Source organism: Lotus japonicus, chromosome 5 (assembly GCF_012489685.1).
Source record: "Lotus japonicus ecotype B-129 chromosome 5, LjGifu_v1.2".
In the NCBI taxonomy this organism is placed as follows: domain Eukaryota; kingdom Viridiplantae; phylum Streptophyta; class Magnoliopsida; order Fabales; family Fabaceae; genus Lotus; species Lotus japonicus.
In genome coordinates, this window is record NC_080045.1 from 51,565,013 (window position 1) to 51,586,291 (window position 21,279).

Sequence of the window (21,279 nt, forward strand, 5' to 3'; positions counted from 1 at the left end):
CAAAATGAAATCTTCAAGTAGAGCCCAATACAATATATGCCCAAAACCCAATGAATTCTCCATAATTTCCAATCTGCCAGCAATCATCAGGATACTAGTAATACTTCAAATTATCTCCCTTTATCACACATCCAATGTCTCCCCATCCTTTGAATTCAGAGTAGGATAAATATAAATCTAGACCTGAATTGCATCCCCTGACTAAATTTCCAATGGTTATACTCTGGATGTCCAGAGTATAAATTAACATGCTTTATTATTGTTGGTTTTGGAAAATCAATGTAATACTCTTAAACTTTAATTTTGGGATGCCATTGATGTCTGTGGCTGAGCTTTGAGCTTAGGAAAATCAATGATTCCCTCACTTATGCTTTAGGGTTTGTTCACCTATTTTCATCTTCCTTTTACTTCATCTGAAACATTTTTGCAATAAAAATTGGGATTTGATTTTAATGTCTCCTCTATATATTTATGTCATCTCTATGTGATTCTCTTGTGCGCTTTTAGTCTTTTACTAAGCGGAATGTATATTTTATATTCCGCACTTATAAGTGTGGTGTCTAATTGAATAAATGTGACATTAAAATCAACTCCTATAAAAATTTGTTACTACTAACCCCTCTGTTTATATTATAAGACATTCTTAAGACAATTATGAGTTTGTTAATAAAATATGTAATGAAATCAACTAATGTATTTACCCTTAATTAATATATTAGGTAGTGTGAAATAATTAATTATAAGTAGTAATCAAAACTTTAGAATTACAATAGCTAAATAAATACACGGATGATATATGAAAGAAGATGCCGATAAATATTCCTTAAACTTAGTATGAGTCTTATATAAAGGGACACTAAAGATATCTCGAAATGGTTTTATAAATAGGAATGAATGGAGTATTAAGTATGGTTAATGGTCAAATTAGGTAATAATTTTGTAAAAGAGTTTAATTTTAGTCCTTCGGCCGAAAAATGATGAATAGTAACAGTAAAGAACTATGTTGTTGATCCAAGTAGAGTGACTTGAAGAACTGACTCATGTGAGACTTGTTTGTTTCTTTAACTTTCATCCTCACCCACAAGTCTAACCAGAGTAATCGAGTTTAGACTTGTTCTACTTGTGCCTAAGTGGAATCTCAAAGACAGTTGTTGTGGGTACTCTTTTTTGTGCGAACTGAGTTTCGGAGGCCTATGACTGATTCTATTTTCTTATCTGAGTCCAAATTGTTTTATTTTGATGTAATTTCTAAAAAAGAATTATTGGTTTTATTGTTCTTGAATAGTGGGTTGTTGGGAAAGTGAACTCTAATACCACTTGTTGAATTTAGGGTGCGTAGGGCCCAAATCTATGCAGTTGATTCAGGGAGAGTGGGCTTGAAGAATATGTATTGTATAGTATGATTCAAAATCCCTTAAAACACCCGCTCTTTTAAACCTTTATTTTGCTCTTGAACTGTCCATGTCAGACTTGTTTGTTTATTTAACTTTGATCTGAAGCCTCTTTAGTAGACTTGAAGCATACAAAATTTCCAAAAGAGAAGTACCCGTGAAAGAGAAGTGCACCATATATCTCCTCCCACTCTCACTAACAACAGACCTGTGAAAGAAATATTGGATTTTCCAGCCTCCATTTTTATTTTCAACATCTCCTCTTCTATGAGTTTTTCGGCATCATTTAACCACTCCATAACAGCATCATTGACTTTTTCTGTTCTGTTTGTATCTTCAACCATTTTCAGCACAATGCCTAGATTTGAAATCAGCTTCTCCTTTTCAATGTCCACGCTTCTAATGATTTTCCAAACACGAAATGGATAAGCTCCTTCACGTATAAATAGCACCAGCAATAACTACTAAATTTTCCATTCAAACAAAATTGACCTGGAAAATAATAAACTTAAACCCTTCAATCTGGGCTGCATTTTTATGCAAATCAAAACAAAATGAATGAACTAAAGTGCAAGATAAAAACTGCAACAGTTTAGAGAAAATATATATAAAACTTAGGCAAACTGCTACTAGGATCATAGCAAAGAAAAATCTGGTGCTATGCCCTGAAGGCAAAGGGCAAAGGGGTTGTTTACCTCTTCTATCTGATAAAAATAATAATGTAAAATTATTCATGTGACTTCTGCATACAAGCAAAAGGCAAAGGGCACTAGTTCGTTGGCATTGGAATTTTTTACTGGTTCAGATCTCTTGGTACAGTTTATACCAGTGGTTTGGATTAGATTTCAGATAGTATAGTGATTAGCCCCTAGGAGTGGAGAAACACTTACCCTCTGTTCATTAGAAATGGCAGCCACTTTGATAAATGCAGTTTTGTAACACTACTGCATATCTTTTACCTGTACCCATATTGAAGAGCATCACATAGTAGATAACTATGGAATGATAAACTAAAAAGGGGAAAAGACTAATCATATTGAAATTGGGGAAAATCCCCTCAAGTCATAATATATAAGATTTACCATATAAACATAACCATGGATTTCACTGCCTGTTCAGATAAGAATCCAAAATACAAGTGAATCCTCTAAACTGGATTTATCATATAAAAGAGCAAGTCAAGATTAACAGCTCCTGGATATTTTAGAACAGACACAATTCTCACAAATAAACCACTCGAAATTTTTTAAACCATTTCTGAATATGAAAAGTGTCCAAAACTACTTCCTCATACTTAACACACAATAGAACCACCATCCGATTTTGAGCTAGCAAACACTTGTGATAAATTATCTTGTGCGACACTTAGTCTACCTTCTACTCCATATATGTGCTTTGTAGATACAAGCGATTCTTATTATTCTTGGCCCTTTCCACAATTGTTTGAATAAACTTATATTCATACCTGCAATGAAAGATACAAGGCACTTTAAATCACGTCTCTGCACAAAATTTTCATTATACATAATTTATATCATTAAAAGAATATGAAAACAATAAGCTTGACTAATTAATCACACACAAAACGGATTGTCATGCATCATACAAAACTGCATTGAAGCTAAAATCATTCCTGTTAACAAAGTCACCTTTAAAATGACACTTAGAAGCCTACATTTCTTTGTAAACATATCAAAGAACTTCAAAAACTAAAAACTAAGTAACTAATTAGCATAGTATTAACCACTAGTGCTAGTAGACTAGACGTCAAATATGGAACATAACTAAAAACATTTAAAAGTATAGCACATACCCATTACAATAAGCCATTCCAGATAAGCCAGCAACTTCAAACAAAGCTAACCTCCATCTTTGAATCTTCTCAGAATCATTCACAAATCTATTTTCATGTGCAACCATGGCTTCTCCGTAACTATTTTTCTGATATCTTACATCTGATGGTTCCACCTTGTAAAAGATTGGCCAAACTAATTGATTCTTTGTCTTCATACACTCCACGATCTTGACAAGTTCATCAAGACACCATGCGGATTTTGCATAATTTTCAGATAGAACAATAATAGAAAGCCTTGATGCTTCAATTGCAGTGATAAGAGTTTGTGAAATCTGGTCGCCACCCTCCAATCCCCCATCATCCATGAAGGTCTTGAATCCCTCTCGGCACAGAGCATCATAGAGAGAACCAGTAAAAGAGTAGCGAGTATCATCTCCCCTAAAGCTGAGAAAGATTTGGTAGCGAGCCGAATGTCTCAAGCTATCTATTAATGCTTTCCACTCCTCAATGGGTTGACATTGTAAGGAAGATCCCACATCTTTAATTGTACCAAGTAACCCTTGACATTCATTAGCAAGTTCTCGTGCCACGGTTAATAGGTCGGACGAGGACTCATCATCAATGTCTGAATGTTTTTTTAGCAAAGCCCAAGCTTCCTCTTCAGACAAGGGACACAGAGGAATTTCTCTCTGACAATCCATTAAGGTACATTCTTGTTGGCTACGTGTGGTCAAAAGGACCTTGCATCTATTACCATTAATAGGAATACCTAAATCCTTAAGCTCAAGTTTTTCCCGAACATCATCTAAGATAACAAGAACTCGACCCTTACTTTCAATTTTTGAAGATATTGTCCTTGCTCTAGCTGCTTCAGAATATCTTTCAAATGTCAGATCCAAGGAGTCAGCAATTTGGTCTTGAATCCTTCGGACATTATTTGCATTTTGGGACACAGTGGCAAATATAACTTCATTAAAAACCATTAAACATTTGGCTTTCTTACCCACTACTTCTACCAATTTTGTTTTGCCAGAGCCCCGCTTCCCATACAATCCAATGATATGGTTACTATCATCTTTTAGAGCTTTCATAAGTTGATCTGAAGCCTCTTTAGTAGAGTTGAAAGACACAAAATATTCAGAAGAGAAGTACTCTAGACCTGAAATTGGGGTGGAAAATGGCTCAAATTCACATTTGGCATTCAACCTCTTTATTTTCTTTAGCATTCCTTTGTACAACCAATATTTCTTCTCACCACCAAGCACACGTGGTTGTGCAAAACAAGCATCGGCCCGATCGTGAGTCTCCATTTCTATTTCAAGCTCCTCCACCTCTTCTATGAACTTCTCTGCATCATTTAGCCACTCTAGAACATCATCATTGACCTTTTCTGTTCTGTTTGTAGCTTCAACCATTTTTAGCTTTACAAGATCTCGATTTGAAATCAACTCCTCCTTCCCAATAACCACTTTTTTGATGACTTTTCTGGGAAAAATCTCATGTATTCCTTCACATAGTAATGAAATGAGTAGCTCCAAAATAGAAGAGATGTCATTTTCCATTTAAACAAAAGTAACCTGAAAAATAATCATTCAACCCTTAATCCAGACACGTCTTATTTTTATGCAACAAATCAAAAGAAAATGAATCAAGAGCAAAAAAGAAAAATTGAACAAATTAACTCCAGAAAAGATATATAATAGTACTTAATTAGGCATGCATGCTGTCATATATATATAGGATCTGGATATATTATATATATCATAGCAAAGAAAAATATATATGTTATTGTGCCCATAAAGTATGGGCAAAGGGGTTGTTGTGAAACTTGTACAGATTTGCAGGAAGACAATCACAGAATCAGTAGTCAGTAGTAGTGTTCAAAAGGATACGAAAGAAAAGTTAATGGATGGAATTTGAACTCACTTGAAGTCGAAGAAGATATTGCAGGAACAAGTGATGGAGTTCCTCTACTCGTTATAGGATTCACTCAAACAGAATACACATTTATGATAATCCTTCCCCCAAGATCCATGCTTTAAACGCTGATTTGGTGTCAAGTCAAGATGAAGTCAAACTCGGCAAGTTCATGGAAAGTCTACTCTCCACTTTTTATTTTTTTATCAAAACACAAACGCAACAACATTGATGGTGTTCCACTAAACAACAGTACAGCATTGACCAGCTAGTGTAGGATCAACACCAATATTAATAGATACATGAGATTTTACGCTATCCACTCATTTTTCTTTATATTTCTCTATATTTTTTATCACATTATATATTATATCATTTATTTTTCTTTTTTTATTCCTATCCCACCGCTAGTGTGAGGTGTAAATGTGTGAATAAAACTTTCTCTGGTATATTTTAATGAGTTTAATTATTACACTACTTGTTTTACAAGTTCATCCAATTAAGAAATCATCAATTTATTATATCATAATTAAATTTAACTTATAAAATTTTAAAACTAAAAATAGAGAAATATAATTAGATGCATGTGAAAAACTCTTTACACTACTATATAAAATTCTTTCAGGTATATATAACCTCCTCTAGGAATGTCACGAGAAAGTATGTTTTATTTTCGTTGTTCTTTCTTTTTCCTTATTTTTTTTTCCTATCCCCAGTTTGCGATAAAAATAAAAACTTTTGTAAATACTAGTTAATTTTTTTATGTCCTTGATGGATGTTTATCTCAACGGTCTTTTTATGGATTCAAACTTGTACTCTCATTTTTATAGAGTCTAATTTACTTACCACTGAACTAATTTTGTTGGATCATCTTAAAAGTTATATATTTAAGAAAAGAAAATAGAATTTAAATGATTTTCGAATATCTTTAAAATTTAACACTTCATTGGTAGGATGCGTTCAACCAATTTCTAAAATTGGTTGGACCGAAAACAGACCTCTAGCTAGTCCAGTACAGTCTGCAGATCGGTTATGTAGTCACGTCATTCACTCGTCGGTACAAAGTTCGAAACTCAAGTTGCATATCGATTCTATAGTCACGACATTCGCTCATCAACATTAAGTCAGAAGCTCGGTCAACAAGAAAAAAGCTCGAAAAAAATGGAGTCAGGGAGAGTCGAGCTTGGCACTTCCATACAACTAGAGAACTACTTAAACAACACTTTACCATTTAGGGAAATTACAAAAGATACATTCCCAATTATGTTTGTAAAAAAAAATTAAATTGAAGGATGGAGGATGTGAAGGTTAGTACCAAAAATAATACCCTCATATATATATATATATATATATATATATATATATATATTACAAGATATATCTATAATTTTATAAATATCATATTTATTATATCGGTCCGACCAATGACCATTAGTTCAGTGTCCTGATCAAGTCGATGACCAAGTCGGATATTCAAACACCGAACCAGATACAAGGTACCCAAAACCCATATAACAAGAAGAAGAGTTTTTTTTTTTATTTTGTTTTGTTAATTATCATTTTTTAGTATTTTTTAATCAAATCTTGAAATTAAAGAAACAAATCTTGTAACGCCCCGATTTCTCGAGTGTTACACAGTAACTAATTAACCAATTTTCGTAAAGAGTTTTCGTCGATTCATTTATTAATCTTGAATTAATGATAAAAGTTCAATTTTACAAAATTCTCGAAACTTAACCATTTCAAACTTGCGGAAATAATCATCAACGTAAACCTCAAACTTTATTAATCATTGAAAAGAGTATGAAATAAATATCCGGAAGAAAACTTCAAAGTAAATTACATCAAGTTAAACTATCTCAACTAAAATAAAGTAATGGTTCAATACTTCCAAAACTCGGTACTCTCAACCCAAAAGAAAAATGGATGTCTCACAACCCAACCATATCCTTGGCCCCTTCCTCTTTATCTTCTTCCTCTTCATCAGAAGTGTAGTCGTCATCCGGTAGTGGCTCGTCACGTAGCATCAACTCCCAAGAATGAGTCATCGCCATTATCTTCACGACCATCTACCCCCCCCCCCAAATAAACACATAGCAAACAAGCAGGGTCAGGTCCAACAAAAAGAATGATAATGACAAAATCAACAACAACATAATATAAGTACATTATATGTCTTTTATGGGAAAGAGTCAGTTACTAACGGAATCTCACATCACAAAACCCACCAATCATGCCTTGGCCAATCACTTACATCCGCAGATGTACAATCACGTGAAGCTGCAATACTTCACAAAAATCTCATGGTGACCGCAGTCAACCAAACACGTGGAGCCGCAATGATCCACAAAATCTCTAGGTGACCGCAGTCAACCTTTTCACGTGGAGACCAACAGTCAATCCACAATTCTCCCTCGCGTGCAAGCCCATCGTTCTCATGGACTATAGTCTACACTAGACCTATGCCCATATTATTCACATTTACTTGCAAGCGAGTTAATTACACGTTTCTCTTTGTTTAAGTCTCTAAAGTCAACCTAGAGTCTTACATCAACATCGCATAAATACAACAATTAAACGATCACAGACACATCGGGAATTACAGCTAGATGAGCGACCCTTTGAACAATTTCCAATAATATCACAATTCACGTAAGGCATAACATAAACTTACACTTACGCATGGCACATCATGGCATAAATTATCAAATAAGGTAACATAAGGCTTATGCATGGAACACATTTTCGCAACTTAGCTTTTTGGACAGCAGAAACAACGTTCATTGAAACTAGTCTATAGAATGCGTCCTCCAACAGAAAATCATGTATAATATCTTTCTGGAAAGATATTTTAAAGATCTACAACTCTCTAGTTAAAATAATTTTTCATTTGAGCCCCAGAATTAGGTGATAATACTCCTTAAAGTTTCTGTCCGACACAGGGAAAAACAGCAGGTATGACAGTTACCCAAAACGACCTACAACACACAATACTATACCAAAATTTATGATCTTTATATGCCTGGAAAGCTCTTTCGAAGATCTACAATTTGTATGTTAATAATTTCTTTATTTGGAGACCAGAAACAAGTGAAAATAGGACCTGAAGTTTACTGTCCAGCACAGAAATCTGACAGAGAATGCATTTGCCATCAATTTCGTTTTAGCCATTCTATTCTAAGGGTTCTAAGTCATCTACCAGCATCAAATATATTAATATGTTCACAGTGTAACCCAATATCACATGGAAAAAGTCCAGCACACATCGCATATTCAAAACCTCAAGCACATCAATCAAGTTCATACATAAAATCATGTCAAAGCATGGCAATATGGCCTAGACATGCTACCCAACTCCTAGGACCAGCCCTTACCTTGGCTAACTTGGTGAAAAGGAAAAGATTTTGGTGAAGAAAAGGTCCAAGAACGCTGCTGTCCACGTCCCCTCACTCTCCCTCGCAACTCTCTCTCTCTCTCTCTCTCTCTCTCTCTCTCTCTCTCTCGCAAGGTTCTCCCTCTCGCGCGTGCGTCACTGACGGTGGTGGCAGCTTGATCGGCGGCGTCTCTCTCTTGCTCTCTCTCAGGTTTTCACGTGGAGCTTTATGGTTTCTGTTCTTGTTCAGAATGAGGGGAAAATAAGGGTTTTCCCCCCCTTATTTCCCATGCAACCCGCGGCCTCACACACATGTGGGCTAGGGTTTCATTTTTTTTCTTCTTTTCACTTAAGCCTGCAACCACCCTTGACCCATTAGTAATCACCACTTAACCAGGTCCAAATTACAGATAGGCCCCACTCTTTATAATTAAAACCCAATTAAACTCGGAATTAAAAAGAAAATACAACACTTAATCCGCTGGCACATTACAGCCCGACCCTTGCTCAGTAAAATTCGAATATCTCGAGCAACATAGGTCGGAATGACCTGATTCCACTTTGAGAATTTTCTACACTTAAAGGGCTACAACTCGCATGAAGGACGTTTTCTCAAATGAGGTCGTTAAGACCCTCTAAAAATTCACACAAGTTGACAGTTGTAATCTGTCAAAACTCAAACTTAGCCAAAAGTCTTATTTTATTCAATCTATCACTTAAGCATTACATAAGTAAGTCTAGGGTCTTACAAATATTCCTTTAACACGTGCTCCTTTAACCGTTGTCGGAGCTTAGGCTCAAACTTTCTTAAATCGGAATGATGTTTTTACAACTTTACATCGATGAAAATCTGAATTCAAAATATGCATATTTCACTAACCAGAAACATAATTAACTCTAATCACTCATAAAAATGAATTTTGATATGTTTTTTTTCTCAAAGTATCTCACACTCGATAACCATGAGACTAATCCCCTGACGCCTTGAGATGACGTTAAATATCATTTTCACTTTTATTCATCCATCTTCCCTATTTCTATTATATAACGGGTAAATGGTCACATTAGTCCCTGGATGTTCGCACCGACTTCAGAATCGTCTCTGAATGAATTTTATTAGGCTTGCGGTCCCCAGATGTGGCAAAAAATAGTCATATTAGTCCCTGACGTTAAAATCCCCTAACGTCCGTTAACCCAATTAATAAAAGTCAACATTATATTTCTAATTTTTTTTCACTTTGGTCCCTTTCTTCTTTCTTCCACCCTCTTCACCCCCTTCTTCCATCATTTTCACCAAAACCCACCCCCATCATGCTTCAGAAACCCAGAATGTAAACCCACAATCTTCACTTCCTTCATCTTCATCTTGTTCATCTTCACTTTATTCATCTTCATCCCCTTCTTCCATCATCTTCACCAAAAACTCCTCCCCTTCTTCATCAACTCATTCCCCTTTTTTTTTCTTTTTTTTCATATCATCATCATCAACACTCTTCTTCTCCTTCTTCAACCAACCATGCCCAAACCTTCTCTCCAAGATTTAACACAAACCCAACTCAGATTTAACACCAAATTTACCCTCCTTCTCTCCCAAGTTGGGTTTGTGAGTAACATTAAAATATTAGACGATGTATGGGTTGTTTCACTGTTACAATTCACCCTAACATGTGGGGCTCAATCAATAATTAAAATCAAAAACTGCCTTGAACTTCTTCACTTCACAAAACCCAGATCTGCTTCTTCTCTTCTCCACCCACAAAACCCATTTTCTCTTCAAAACATATTCTCTGCATCAACTCTCTCCTCGACTTCCCAGGCTCAACCACAGCCACCGAGCAGGACCTCGTCCACATCTGCGTGTCTCTCGCTCTCTCTATGTCTCTCTCTGCTTTGTGCCCGGGTTTTGATTTTGGTTCTGGTGACGGTGTCGCCGGCGAGTTCTCCGGTTGAGAGTAGGATCTGGGTTGCAGGTTTGAAGATCAGGGAGGTGACCTCGTCCATATATATGTTTTGCAGCGGAGGTGACCTCGTCCATATATATGTTTTGCAGCGTGAGAGGAATCAGTTGAGGGAGGTAGAGGTGGAGGAACTGGTTGACCATGGCGGAGGCGGAGAAGCCTGAAGTGTTGGAGGCTGTGTTGAAGGAAGCTGTGGATTTACTAGCAAACCAGATCTGAATTTGTTTTTGCTTTTCTTTAGAGTAACATTGAATTTGCTTCACGGGTAGAGAGAGAGAACAAAATCTGGATTGTGGCCGGTGGGAACAAGAGAATGCGGCGGCAATGTTGTTAGGGTCGGAAACCCAAAACGTAAACCCACAAACCCAACTTTCTGGGTTTCTGAAGCATGTTGGGGGGTGGATTTTGGTGAAAATGATGGAAGAAGGGGGTGAAGAGGGTGGAAGAAAGAAGAAAGGGACCAAAGTGAAAGAAAATTAGAAAGATAATGTTAACTTTTATTAATTGGGTTAACGGACGTTAGGGGATTTTAACGTTAGGGACTAATATGACTATTTTTTTCCACATCTGGGGACCGCAAGCCTAATAAAATTCATCCAGGGACGATTCTGAAGTCGGTGCGAACATCCAGGGACCAATGTGACCATTTACCCATTATATAACTTACAACATTACTTACTTTTTTTTTTGAAGACAAAAGTAACCAAATATATTCAAATCAATGAGAATCTACATCAGGAGAATCAGCAGCTAAGCTAAGTAAAATATCCACAGGTGGGTTATCCCACCAAGTACAATCTTTATATGTAAAACTATTTGCTGCTAAAGTATGGGCCACTCTATTAGTGCCTCGAGGTTCAAACATAAACTGAAAAAAAAGAAAAATTCCTGGCTAAACCCAAACAATCTTGTAACAACACAAACAGTGCAGGGAAACTATGAGGCTCTGCATACGCATCCACCAGCTGCTTGCAATCTGAGGAGAAAATCACATCATCCAACCCCCAATCCACTACCAAATTCAAACTCCACCTGAGACACAAAGCTTCAGCCAATAAAGGGTCCATCCTATAAGGGACATAATGAGCCGCAGAAGCCTGAAACTTGCCCCTTTCATCTCTTATCACCAGACCAAAACCAGTCCCTTCCTTCCCAGCCCACCCAGCATCAATATTCACTTTCAGTTTGCCCACCACAGGGGAACCCACACAGAAGAAACCTGCCTACTCCCTGCAGTAGCAGCAGGAACTTGATGCTGCAACCATTCATTCCACAAAACCACAGCCATCTCAATAGTACCCACCCGATCTGGCTTAGCTTTATTAAACAAGCAATTATTCCGAGTCTTCCAAATGCTCCATAGCAGCATAACAAACAGTTCAAAATCCTCCGCTGGCAAAGCATTCCTTAGCATGTTCACCCAATCACCCACACCACTACTGAAGCCACCCGATCTTAGAGCTAGAGGAGAAGAGAACCAGACCAATCTTGACCAACCACAAGATAAGAAGATATGAGAAGAAGACTCATCCACACATTCCCCACACAACTGACAGAAAGGATCCAAAAACACCTTCCTCCTCTTGAGACTATCTTGACAAGGCAAGGCATTATTTACTAATCTGAACAAGAAATGTTGAACCTTTCTAGGCACCCTTAGCTTCCAAATGTACTTACTCCCCGAAAAACCCTTAGAGGAAGAAGCTTCTTCTGCCATATGAATCTGGATCAATCTAGAATATGCAGACCTCACAGAAAAAGAACCATGTCTAGTATAGTTCCAGATCAGCTTATCCTCACTTGGAACCCAAGGTAGAGGAATCCTCTGAACTAGAGCAGCCTCACTCTCATGAAGAACTCTGCCCAACAGATCCCTCTTCCACAACCTTGTGTCAGGGTCAATAAACTCCTCCACACTAACATTCTCAGGAACAACCTTAACAGGACTTAGAATCCTACCCGACCCAGGTCCAGGAAGCCAAGCATCATGCCAAAAAGCAACTGATCGTCCATTCCCCACCCTCCACCTTGAACCATCCTTCACCACATGCCTAACTGCACAAATGCTTCTCCAAGAGAAACTTGGCCTGAAACCAACATTAGCATCCATGAGAGAGCAACGTGGAAAATAGCGAGCTTTGAGGCACTTGAACAGAAGAGAATCCTCCCTCTGAAGTAACCTCCACACTTGCTTAGCTAACAAAGCTTCATTAAACCTCTTGAGATCCCTAAAACCCAAACCCCCACAATACTTAGGCCTGCACAGATATGACCACCTCATCCAATGGATTTTCCTCTCCTCTTTTTGCTGACCCCACCAAAAATTAGCCATAAGAGCTTCCATAGCATCACACACACCACTAGGCATCCGGAAACAGCTCATAATGTAAATGGGTATCGCTTGAGCTATAGACTTTAGCAACGTTTCCTTACCGGCTCTAGACAGTGACTTCTCCTTCCACCCTTTCAATTTTTTTGCCACCCTCTCCTGCACATTCAAGAACACCCGCTTCTTAGATCTACCAAGAATCGTGGGCAACCCGAGATATTTATCATGAGTCTCGACAGCCTTCACCCTCATCCTGTTCCGGATCTGTATTCTAACACATTCCTGCACATTTTGGCTAAACGACAACTCAGTTTTTTCAAAATTCACCCTCTGCCCCGATGCCTCTTCATACCTCTTGATAACAGCTAAAATACAATCAGCTTCCACTGGATTTGCTCTCATAAACAGCAAGCTATCATCGGCGAAGAATAAATGGGAAATAGCGGGAGCCCCCCTTGCAATTTTAAAACCATGAAGTTTAGACAAAGTAACTTGCTCCTCAATCAGCCCAGCAAACACCTCAGCACACAAGATGAAAAGATAAGAAGACAAGGGATCCCCTTGTCTCAACTCCCTCTTTGGAAAAAACCAATCTCTTGGCTTTCCATTTAGCAAAATAGCATATCTCACAGAACTTGTGCACCTAAGAATGAGAGCCACCACATGTGTAGGGAACCCCATAGAAATCAGAACATGCCTTAGAAACTCCCACTTAATTCGATCGTACGCTTTTGACATATCCAACTTTAAGGCCATCCACCCTTTCTTCCCACCCACCCTCTTCTTCATGGCATGAAAAACTTCCATCCCAATAAGTGCATTATCGGTAATTAACCGACCCGGCACAAAAGCGCTTTGGGATTCCCCCACCAACTTAGGTAAGATAACTTTCATCCTATTAGCTATGCACTTAGTAATTATCTTCATAAGAACATTGCACAAACTAATAGGACGCAAGTCCTTAGGGGATTGAGGCTTATTCACCTTAGGAATCAAACAAATGAAAGTCTCATTCAACTCTGAGATTTCCCTCCCATTATTCAAAATTTCCAGCACATAACTTGTTATATTCCCTCCAACCAGTCCCCAATAGTGCTGATAAAACAATGCTGGGAGCCCATCAGGCCCTGGTGATTTCAGCGGATGCATATGATCAATGGCCTCTTTGACCTCCTCTTTGCTAAAAGGAACTCCCATAAAATCCATCATTTCCCTAGACAGCTTATGCCTGACTTTGGTTGAAGTATCCTGAACATCTTGAAGCTCAGAAGAAGAAAAAACCTGCTCAAAATGTTGCTGAACAATTCCAGCCACTGCCCTGTCCCCAAAAACCCAATCACCATTCTCATTCATAATCTTTTTGATCCTATTATGAGTCTGCCTCTGAGAAGCCTTTTTGTGAAAAAATGAGGTATTTTTATCCCCATCTTTCAGCCAAACTGCCCGTGAACGCTGCCTCCAATACAATTCTTCCTTCTGTAAAAGATCATTAAACTCACCCTGTGCAACCCTCCTCTTTGCAGCATTCTCATGAGTGGCACTCATCTTCTCCAATCTACCTACCTCCTTCTCCTTTATCTCAATCTGCTTCCTCAGACTACCCTGCTTTTTCCCAAAGAAAGTCAAAGCTTCTTGAATAGCTTTAACTCTCTCCAGGCAATCTGCCCCAGGTCTGAACCAAGAATCATGCACCACCTGGTCACAACCATCAGTCTTTATCCAAGATTCCTCAAACCTGAACACCCTCTCACTCTTCTCACCTAATTCACCAGCCTCCACCACATTAAGCACAGACACAGCCAGAGCAATATGGTCTGAACCATACCTTCCCAAATGAAATACAGAAGCTGATAAAGAAGACTCCAAGAAATCCTTATTTACCAAGCACCTGTCCAGCCTTTCCCTCACATTATGCTCCCCCTCTCTACCATTATCCCAAGTAAAAGGAAAACCAGAAAACCCCACATCAGCTAGGCCACACTCCTCCAACCCTTTCCTGAACATTTCCATATGTGCAAGATTACCAGACCTGCCCCCAGATTTCTCATTCAGCTCACAAATGAGGTTAAAATCACCCACACACAACCATTTACCTTGATACTCTTGCTTAAGCTTCTTTAGCAACTCAATGGTTCCCTCTTTATTTGACTCCTCCGGGAACCCATAAACCCCAGAAAAAGCCCAAGGAGAGTCCCAAGCATCTGTTACCACTGCACTAATATGATTCTTTGAAAAAGAGCTCAAAGAAACATCCAGACTACTTCTCCACCACAATGCAAGACCCCCAGATCTACTCCTTCCCTGCCCCGAGCAACTCACAGCAACACCAAACTCAAAACCAACTTTTTTTTTTCAATTTCCATTTCTTCAGCTGATTTCCTAGTCTCCATAAGAAAGACCAGTTGGGGATTTTCCTTCTTGATAAGTCTCTTCAAAGCTCTACCTGCCAATGAACTCCCCAATCCACGGCAGTTCCAAGAAATGAGCCTCATGGCTCCTGATGTGGCTGGAGCAAGAGAATGTGCAATGCTGAAAAGGTAGAGGTATGAAAGTAACATTTTCCATTCAAAAGTGTTAAATACTGAGAACATGGAACCAAAATGATACTACAATGTACTGGGGCAAAACAGTAATTCCTTGAAAGCCATGAGGGAAGAGGATTTTCATCCTTGACCTAAATACCCTCTTTTTGTGGTTATCCCCAAACCTGTATTTCCCTTCTCAACCCTCACCAGCGTTGCTTCTGGTACCCTTGCTGTAATCCCAATCTTTTCATCTCTTCTCCAAATTCCGATTTTCTCCACTTCCCCGCCAATTTTCATCAACCCCTTTTCAAATCACTCTTCCTTCTCCCTCAACCCCCCAAAAAACCCCTTCTTTGCACTCCGATCTGCATCTCAATGCTCTGAACTCTCGTTTTCTGCCTAATTCACCATTACCCACCTCCCCTTTTACGTTTTTTTCGATCCTGAGACCATGGCTCGATACCCTTTTGGAATTTGGTGAAAGCTTTCAGGTAATTTTGCTTTGATTTTCGTTATTTGGTGTTTTTTTTGTTACTTTGTCACTTTGAATTATCATGGGTTTTGGTAAATTTTGAATTTTTCAGTCATTTCAATTCTGGGTAATGGGTGTGATTTTGTATTTTTCATGAAAGTTTTGTCCTTTTTTGGTTTTGGTTAGTGTGATTTTGTATTTTTCATGAAAGTTCTGATGGGTGACTATAATCCAACTTGAGTTAACTAGCTTCTTAAGGTAAGCTCCATGCAATTTTAAATTGGATTGTTAAGGTGATTTTAGTTTCTCAACTGTTATGCATTCTCTGCAATTGAACAAAAAAAATCATGATTTTCATATTGTGGCCTGGGAATTTAGTTTGTGTAATTTAAATTTTTTTTGGGTTTGTTATGAGTTAATAGAAGCATGGATGAAGTGTTTGTGGATATTGAGTCTAATAACCATGGATTTGTAAATAACAAATAATGTTTGGTTATGTAATAATAATGTGTGATAGCACGGACCTGAATCCTCTCTGGCGGATCTCCCTCCACCCTCTCTTCCTCCATAATTGTAGCTGATCATGTTGGAATAAGTAAATCATTGCCGTCATTGCATAAATGATTAGAATTGAGAGAGAATGTAATGATGGTGACGATCTTGATGGAGGTAAATTGGCCTAGAGGATCTGTTTACGTGATAGCACTTGAACCTGCTTAGGATGGGCAATAGCTCCCTAGTCTTGTTTGGATGATTTATTTGCTGCAATTTCAGCATAGAGGCCTGTCATGATTTAGTTATATTAACAATCAAACTCTACATTTATTATGTATCCAGGTGTGGGGTACTTGAAGAAAGGAAAGAAACATTGAGACATAATTTTTTTTTTGAAACATTGAGACATAATTGACTTGTTTGGTATGCTTTGTAAAGTTGTTACATGTATGATCTTCAGGTGTTTTGCTTGTAGTTTCTGTTGATGCGTACAGTTCAGGACTTTTAACATTCATGTGTCGGACTGAAGATTAATATGGTTTATCTGACTTGTCTTTTTGTTACCTGCAGTGTCTTGCAACAGTGTCTCGGCCATAAAACAGTTATTTGTATTGTAAGCTGAGCAGCAGTTATTCTTCTTGTTATATACAGTGATTCGTGTCTTCAATGGCTAACCACGATTTGGTACTTGGTCAAAGTCACAATTTGGCACTTGGTCATGACCAGCAAGTGGCACTGAGTCATAATCATAATTTGGGCCTCAGCCAGAATCATGCATTGGAACTGGGATCAGGCGATGAGCATCATTTGGGCTTGGGACAGACCCAGGATCATGAATTGGGCTTGGGACATGCCCATGACCATGAATTGGGGTTAGGACAGAACCATGATAATGAAGGTGATGGTGGTCATAATTATGAGCATGAGCATGGGCATGAACTAGCCTTGGATCAAAAACCTGAGCATGATGACAATGAGCTTCCCCTTTCTGAACAAAATCATGAGTTGGTCCTATCAGAAAACAATGATTTGACTGTGTCGGAAAATCAAGAATTTGATGAGAACATGGACCTGTCTGTGGTTCAGAACCCAGAAATGGGCATTGATTCTACTGGTGATATGGGAGTTCAACACTCAATGTTTGTGACTTCTCCCTCACTCCATGTTATTCAGGCTCGTACAGTTCCTGCAAATCCTACTTATGAATTGTCAGTGGGACAAGAATTCCCTGATGTCAAGAGTTGCCGAAGAGCATTGAGGGATACAGCAATTGCTTTGCACTTTGAGATACAAACTATCAAATCTGACAAGACCCGCTTTACTGCTAAATGTGCTAGTGAAGGATGCCCCTGGCGCATTCATGCAGCAAAGCTCTCAGGGGTTCCAACATTTACTATTAGGACAATCCATGAGAGTCATACATGTGGAGGAATTGCTCATCTTGGTCATCAGCAAGCTTCAGTTCAATGGGTTGCTAACTCCGTGGAACAAAGGCTGAAGGAGAACCCGAATTGCAAGCCAAAGGAGATATTGGAAGAGATTCATAGGGTTCATGGTATCACTTTATCGTACAAACAAGCATGGAGAGGCAAGGAGCGTATCATGGCTGCAATGCGTGGATCTTTTGAGGAGGGGTATCGCTTGCTTCCACAATACTGTGAACAGGTGAAACGCACAAACCCAGGCAGTATTGCATCTGTTTATGCTAATCCAGTTGATAATTGCTTCCAGCGTCTCTTCATTTCCTTTCAAGCATCTATATATGGATTTTTAAATGCTTGTCGACCGCTCCTGGGGCTTGATAGAACATATTTGAAGAGCAAGTACCTCGGTACATTACTTCTTGCAACTGGGTTTGATGGTGACGGGGCTCTCTTTCCTCTGGCATTTGGTGTTGTTGATGAAGAGACTGATGATAATTGGATGTGGTTTCTGTCTGAACTTCGTAACCTGCTTGAGAATAACACTGAAAACATGCCAAGGCTTACTATTCTGTCTGATAGACAGAATGCAATTGTGGATGGAGTGGAAGCAAATTTTCCTACAGCTTTCCATGGATTTTGCATGCGTCACTTGAGTGACAGCTTCCGCAAGGAATTTAACAACACTATGCTTGTCAATCTTCTCTGGGAAGCAGCTAATGCTCTTACTATAATTGAATATGAAGCAAAAGTTTTGGAGATTGAAGAGATATCACAAGATGCTGCGTATTGGATTCGAAGAATTCCACCTCGCCTGTGGGCCACGGCTTATTTTGAGGGGCAAAGGTTTGGTCACTTGACAGCTAACATTGTTGAATCTTTAAACACTTGGATATTGGAAGCATCTGGGCTTCCCATAATCCAAATGATGGAATGCATTAGAAGGCAGCTAATGACTTGGTTCAATGAGCGCCGCGAGACCAGCATGCAGTGGGCCTCAATTCTTGTACCTTCTGCTGAGAGATGTGTTGCTGAGGCTCTTGAACGCGCGCGCACATATCAGGTTCTTCGTGCCAATGAAGCTGAGTTTGAAGTCATATCTCATGAAGGGTCAAACATAGTTGATATCAGGAACCGTTGCTGCCTTTGCCGTGGCTGGCAGCTCTATGGCTTGCCGTGTGCACATGCTGTGGCAGCACTCCTCTCCTGCAGGCAGAATGTGCATAGATTCACTGAAAGCTGTTTCACGGTTGCAACTTATCGCAAGACATACTCCCAAACCATACATCCAATTCCTGATAGATCTTTCTGGAATGAGTTGTCTATTGAGGATGCAAATGCTAACAAAGCTGTTGAGGATGCAAATGCTAGCCAATCTATTGAAATTGTTATTAACCCACCTAAATCACTGAGGCCTCCAGGAAGACCAAGAAAGAAGCGAGTTCGTGCAGAAGACCGCGGGCGTGTTAAGCGTGTGGTGCATTGTAGTCGCTGCAATCAAACAGGACACTTTAGAACCACATGTGCAGCACCCATCTGATAAATAACCTTAATTTAGTTATTGTATGCTTCCTGTCCTGTTTATTAGTATTTATTATTTAGAATTCATAGCTTAGGTTGGTGAGTAGATGATGTGTGTTTTTTACTTGACATTAATGTGAATTAGTTTGTAGCCAAGTACTCTACGTGTATATACTCTGCAATAATTGACACCGTTCAATAAGGCATGTATTGTGATCGCATGATTTTTGTTTCTTAGAATGTCTTTGTAAGAGTGTTTGATCCTCAAATTTTGGGGAGGAAACCCACTTATATAAATGAATGAATGCTCTCTTAAGCCAAATGCTTTGTGAGCCGTGATTTTCTTGGAGGTTTTTACTTCTGCTTTATTCAATTTGTGCCAGTTTCCATTTTGATCTTTCAATATAATACATTCAATTTGATACTACTTTTGTTGCCAGATTAGCTTTTAAACCGGCATGAAATTGGTTTTGAAAAACAATTTGATAACATTAAATAATTACTATTGAAAGATTAAGAATACATTTTTTTTTTGAACTTGATTAAGAATAATTACTATTGAAAGATTAAGTTGATGTCCCCGATAAATAGATTTTAAATACTGATATCACATATTTTTTTGCTGAGTTCGGAGTGATTATTTATTTATAAATGCATTTTTTTAATTGAAGTTACTAGCATTGCTGCAAAAAAGAATGTTTAGGAGTTTGAATAAATAAAAACAAACAAGTAATGATATTATTCATCAATGCTATAAAATCCAATACCCTTACCAACACTGGCAAAATATAAAGGAAAGGCTTAATTCCACTTTGGGCCCCTGATCTTTCAAAAATGAGCGATCGAGGCCCCCGTGTTTAAACGTAGCGGTCAGGCACCCCAACGTTTCAAAAACGTGCGTTTCAAACCCTTCTGTTAAGTGTCGTTAGTTTGACTAACGGAACTAATGACGTGGATTTTCTTTTTCATTTTAATATTTTTTTTTACCCAAAAATTCCCCCCCCAAATTCTCTCTCAATCTCGACATCTCTTCACTTTCTTCTTCATTTTTCTCTGAAAACCCTAAAACCACACAACATCATCTTCTTCTTCATGGTCGCCGCCGCCGCTCTTCGGCCAAGCCACCACCACCACGAGCTTCCTCACGCGAGCTCGCCGCTGGCCACACCACCATCACTGCGCCTCCTTCTTCTTCTTCTTCTTCCTTGAGAGCCACCGCCGCTGGCCACACCACCATCACTGCGCCTCCTCCTTCTTCTTCTTCCATGAGAGCCACCGCCGGTCACACCATCACCTCCTCATCATCCTCGCGCGAACCTAAAGGGCAGCCACCATGGCCACCACGTGGAAGCCATCACCACCATGAAAACCTAGGATCGCCGCCTTCAAAGTCCGATCTACGGTGAACCGCTCACGATCTCGACAAACCAACACCACCGCTGTGCTCATCTCCTCGTCCGCAACAAAACCCACAAAGAAATTTCCGATTCCGACGACCTCCGCCGTGAACCGCCGTGCGCCGCCGCCGGAGGCGATTTCCGGCGACTCGCCCTCTTCTCCTCTTCTCTTTCTCTTGCTAAATTAGGGTGAAATTAGGGTAAAACATTGGAAACAAATCCTAATTGTGGTAAAGATGCTGATCAGTGTGATGATGATAAGTGTAAGAGTGCATTTGAAAGCATTTCTGCTATTTCTGCTCTTTATAGTGATGACATTCCTGCAGATAAGTTAACAGATGAGATGAAGAAATTGAACATGAACCATTCTGAGGGTGTTGATATCACGAGAGATTCAATGAATTCATTTGTAAATAGTAAAGCTAGTTTTGTGTTTGGAGGAAGTGACAAGGTTTTTGGCTGTGTTAATGATAGTTCGGGAGTTAATCTTGATGGTACTGATGCTGATTTTGATAATATTGGAGGGAAACATGTCAAAGCATGCAGAGAAAATGACGTTCAAAATGAAATTGGTTGCGGTTCTGCAAGAATACCTTGCACTGAGCCATCCACTAGTCAGGAAGGTGCCAGAGATTTCCAGGGTGGGGGAATTGGGTTTGTGAATTGAGTGGGAAAATCCTGGGTC

The 21,279-nt window shown here is 38.9% G+C and overlaps 2 protein-coding genes across 2 annotated transcripts; one reads left to right on the forward strand and one right to left on the reverse strand.

The window, feature by feature from the left end:
• Window positions 1–2,406: 2,406 nt before the first annotated feature.
• Window positions 2,407–5,350, reverse strand: LOC130717728 (disease resistance protein SUMM2-like). The gene is made up of 3 exons (XM_057568071.1): window positions 5,113–5,350; window positions 3,205–4,763; window positions 2,407–2,856 (listed from the first exon to the last, which is right to left on the reverse strand). Exons 2-3 carry the CDS (start codon window positions 4,746–4,748, stop codon window positions 2,769–2,771), a joined length of 1,632 nt encoding a protein of 543 aa, XP_057424054.1. The 5' UTR covers window positions 4,749–4,763; window positions 5,113–5,350; the 3' UTR covers window positions 2,407–2,768.
• Window positions 5,351–15,415: 10,065 nt separating this feature from the next.
• LOC130717694 (uncharacterized) lies at window positions 15,416–19,418 on the forward strand. The gene is made up of 2 exons (XM_057568032.1): window positions 15,416–15,779; window positions 16,826–19,418. Exon 2 carries the CDS (start codon window positions 16,922–16,924, stop codon window positions 19,214–19,216), a length of 2,295 nt encoding a protein of 764 aa, XP_057424015.1. The 5' UTR covers window positions 15,416–15,779; window positions 16,826–16,921; the 3' UTR covers window positions 19,217–19,418.
• Window positions 19,419–21,279: the final 1,861 nt, after the last annotated feature.

Excerpts from the sequence above, each read along its gene's own strand:
- LOC130717728 (XM_057568071.1), bottom strand. The coding sequence starts at position 4,748 with ATGGAAAATGACATCTCTTCTATTTTGGAGCTACTCATTTCATTACTA. Across the intron at positions 2,857-3,204 it reads GGAATGGCTTATTGTAATGG|GTATGAATATAAGTTTATTC; the intron begins GTATGTGCTATA and ends CTTTCATTGCAG.
- LOC130717694 (XM_057568032.1), top strand. The coding sequence starts at position 16,922 with ATGGCTAACCACGATTTGGTACTTGGTCAAAGTCACAATTTGGCACTT.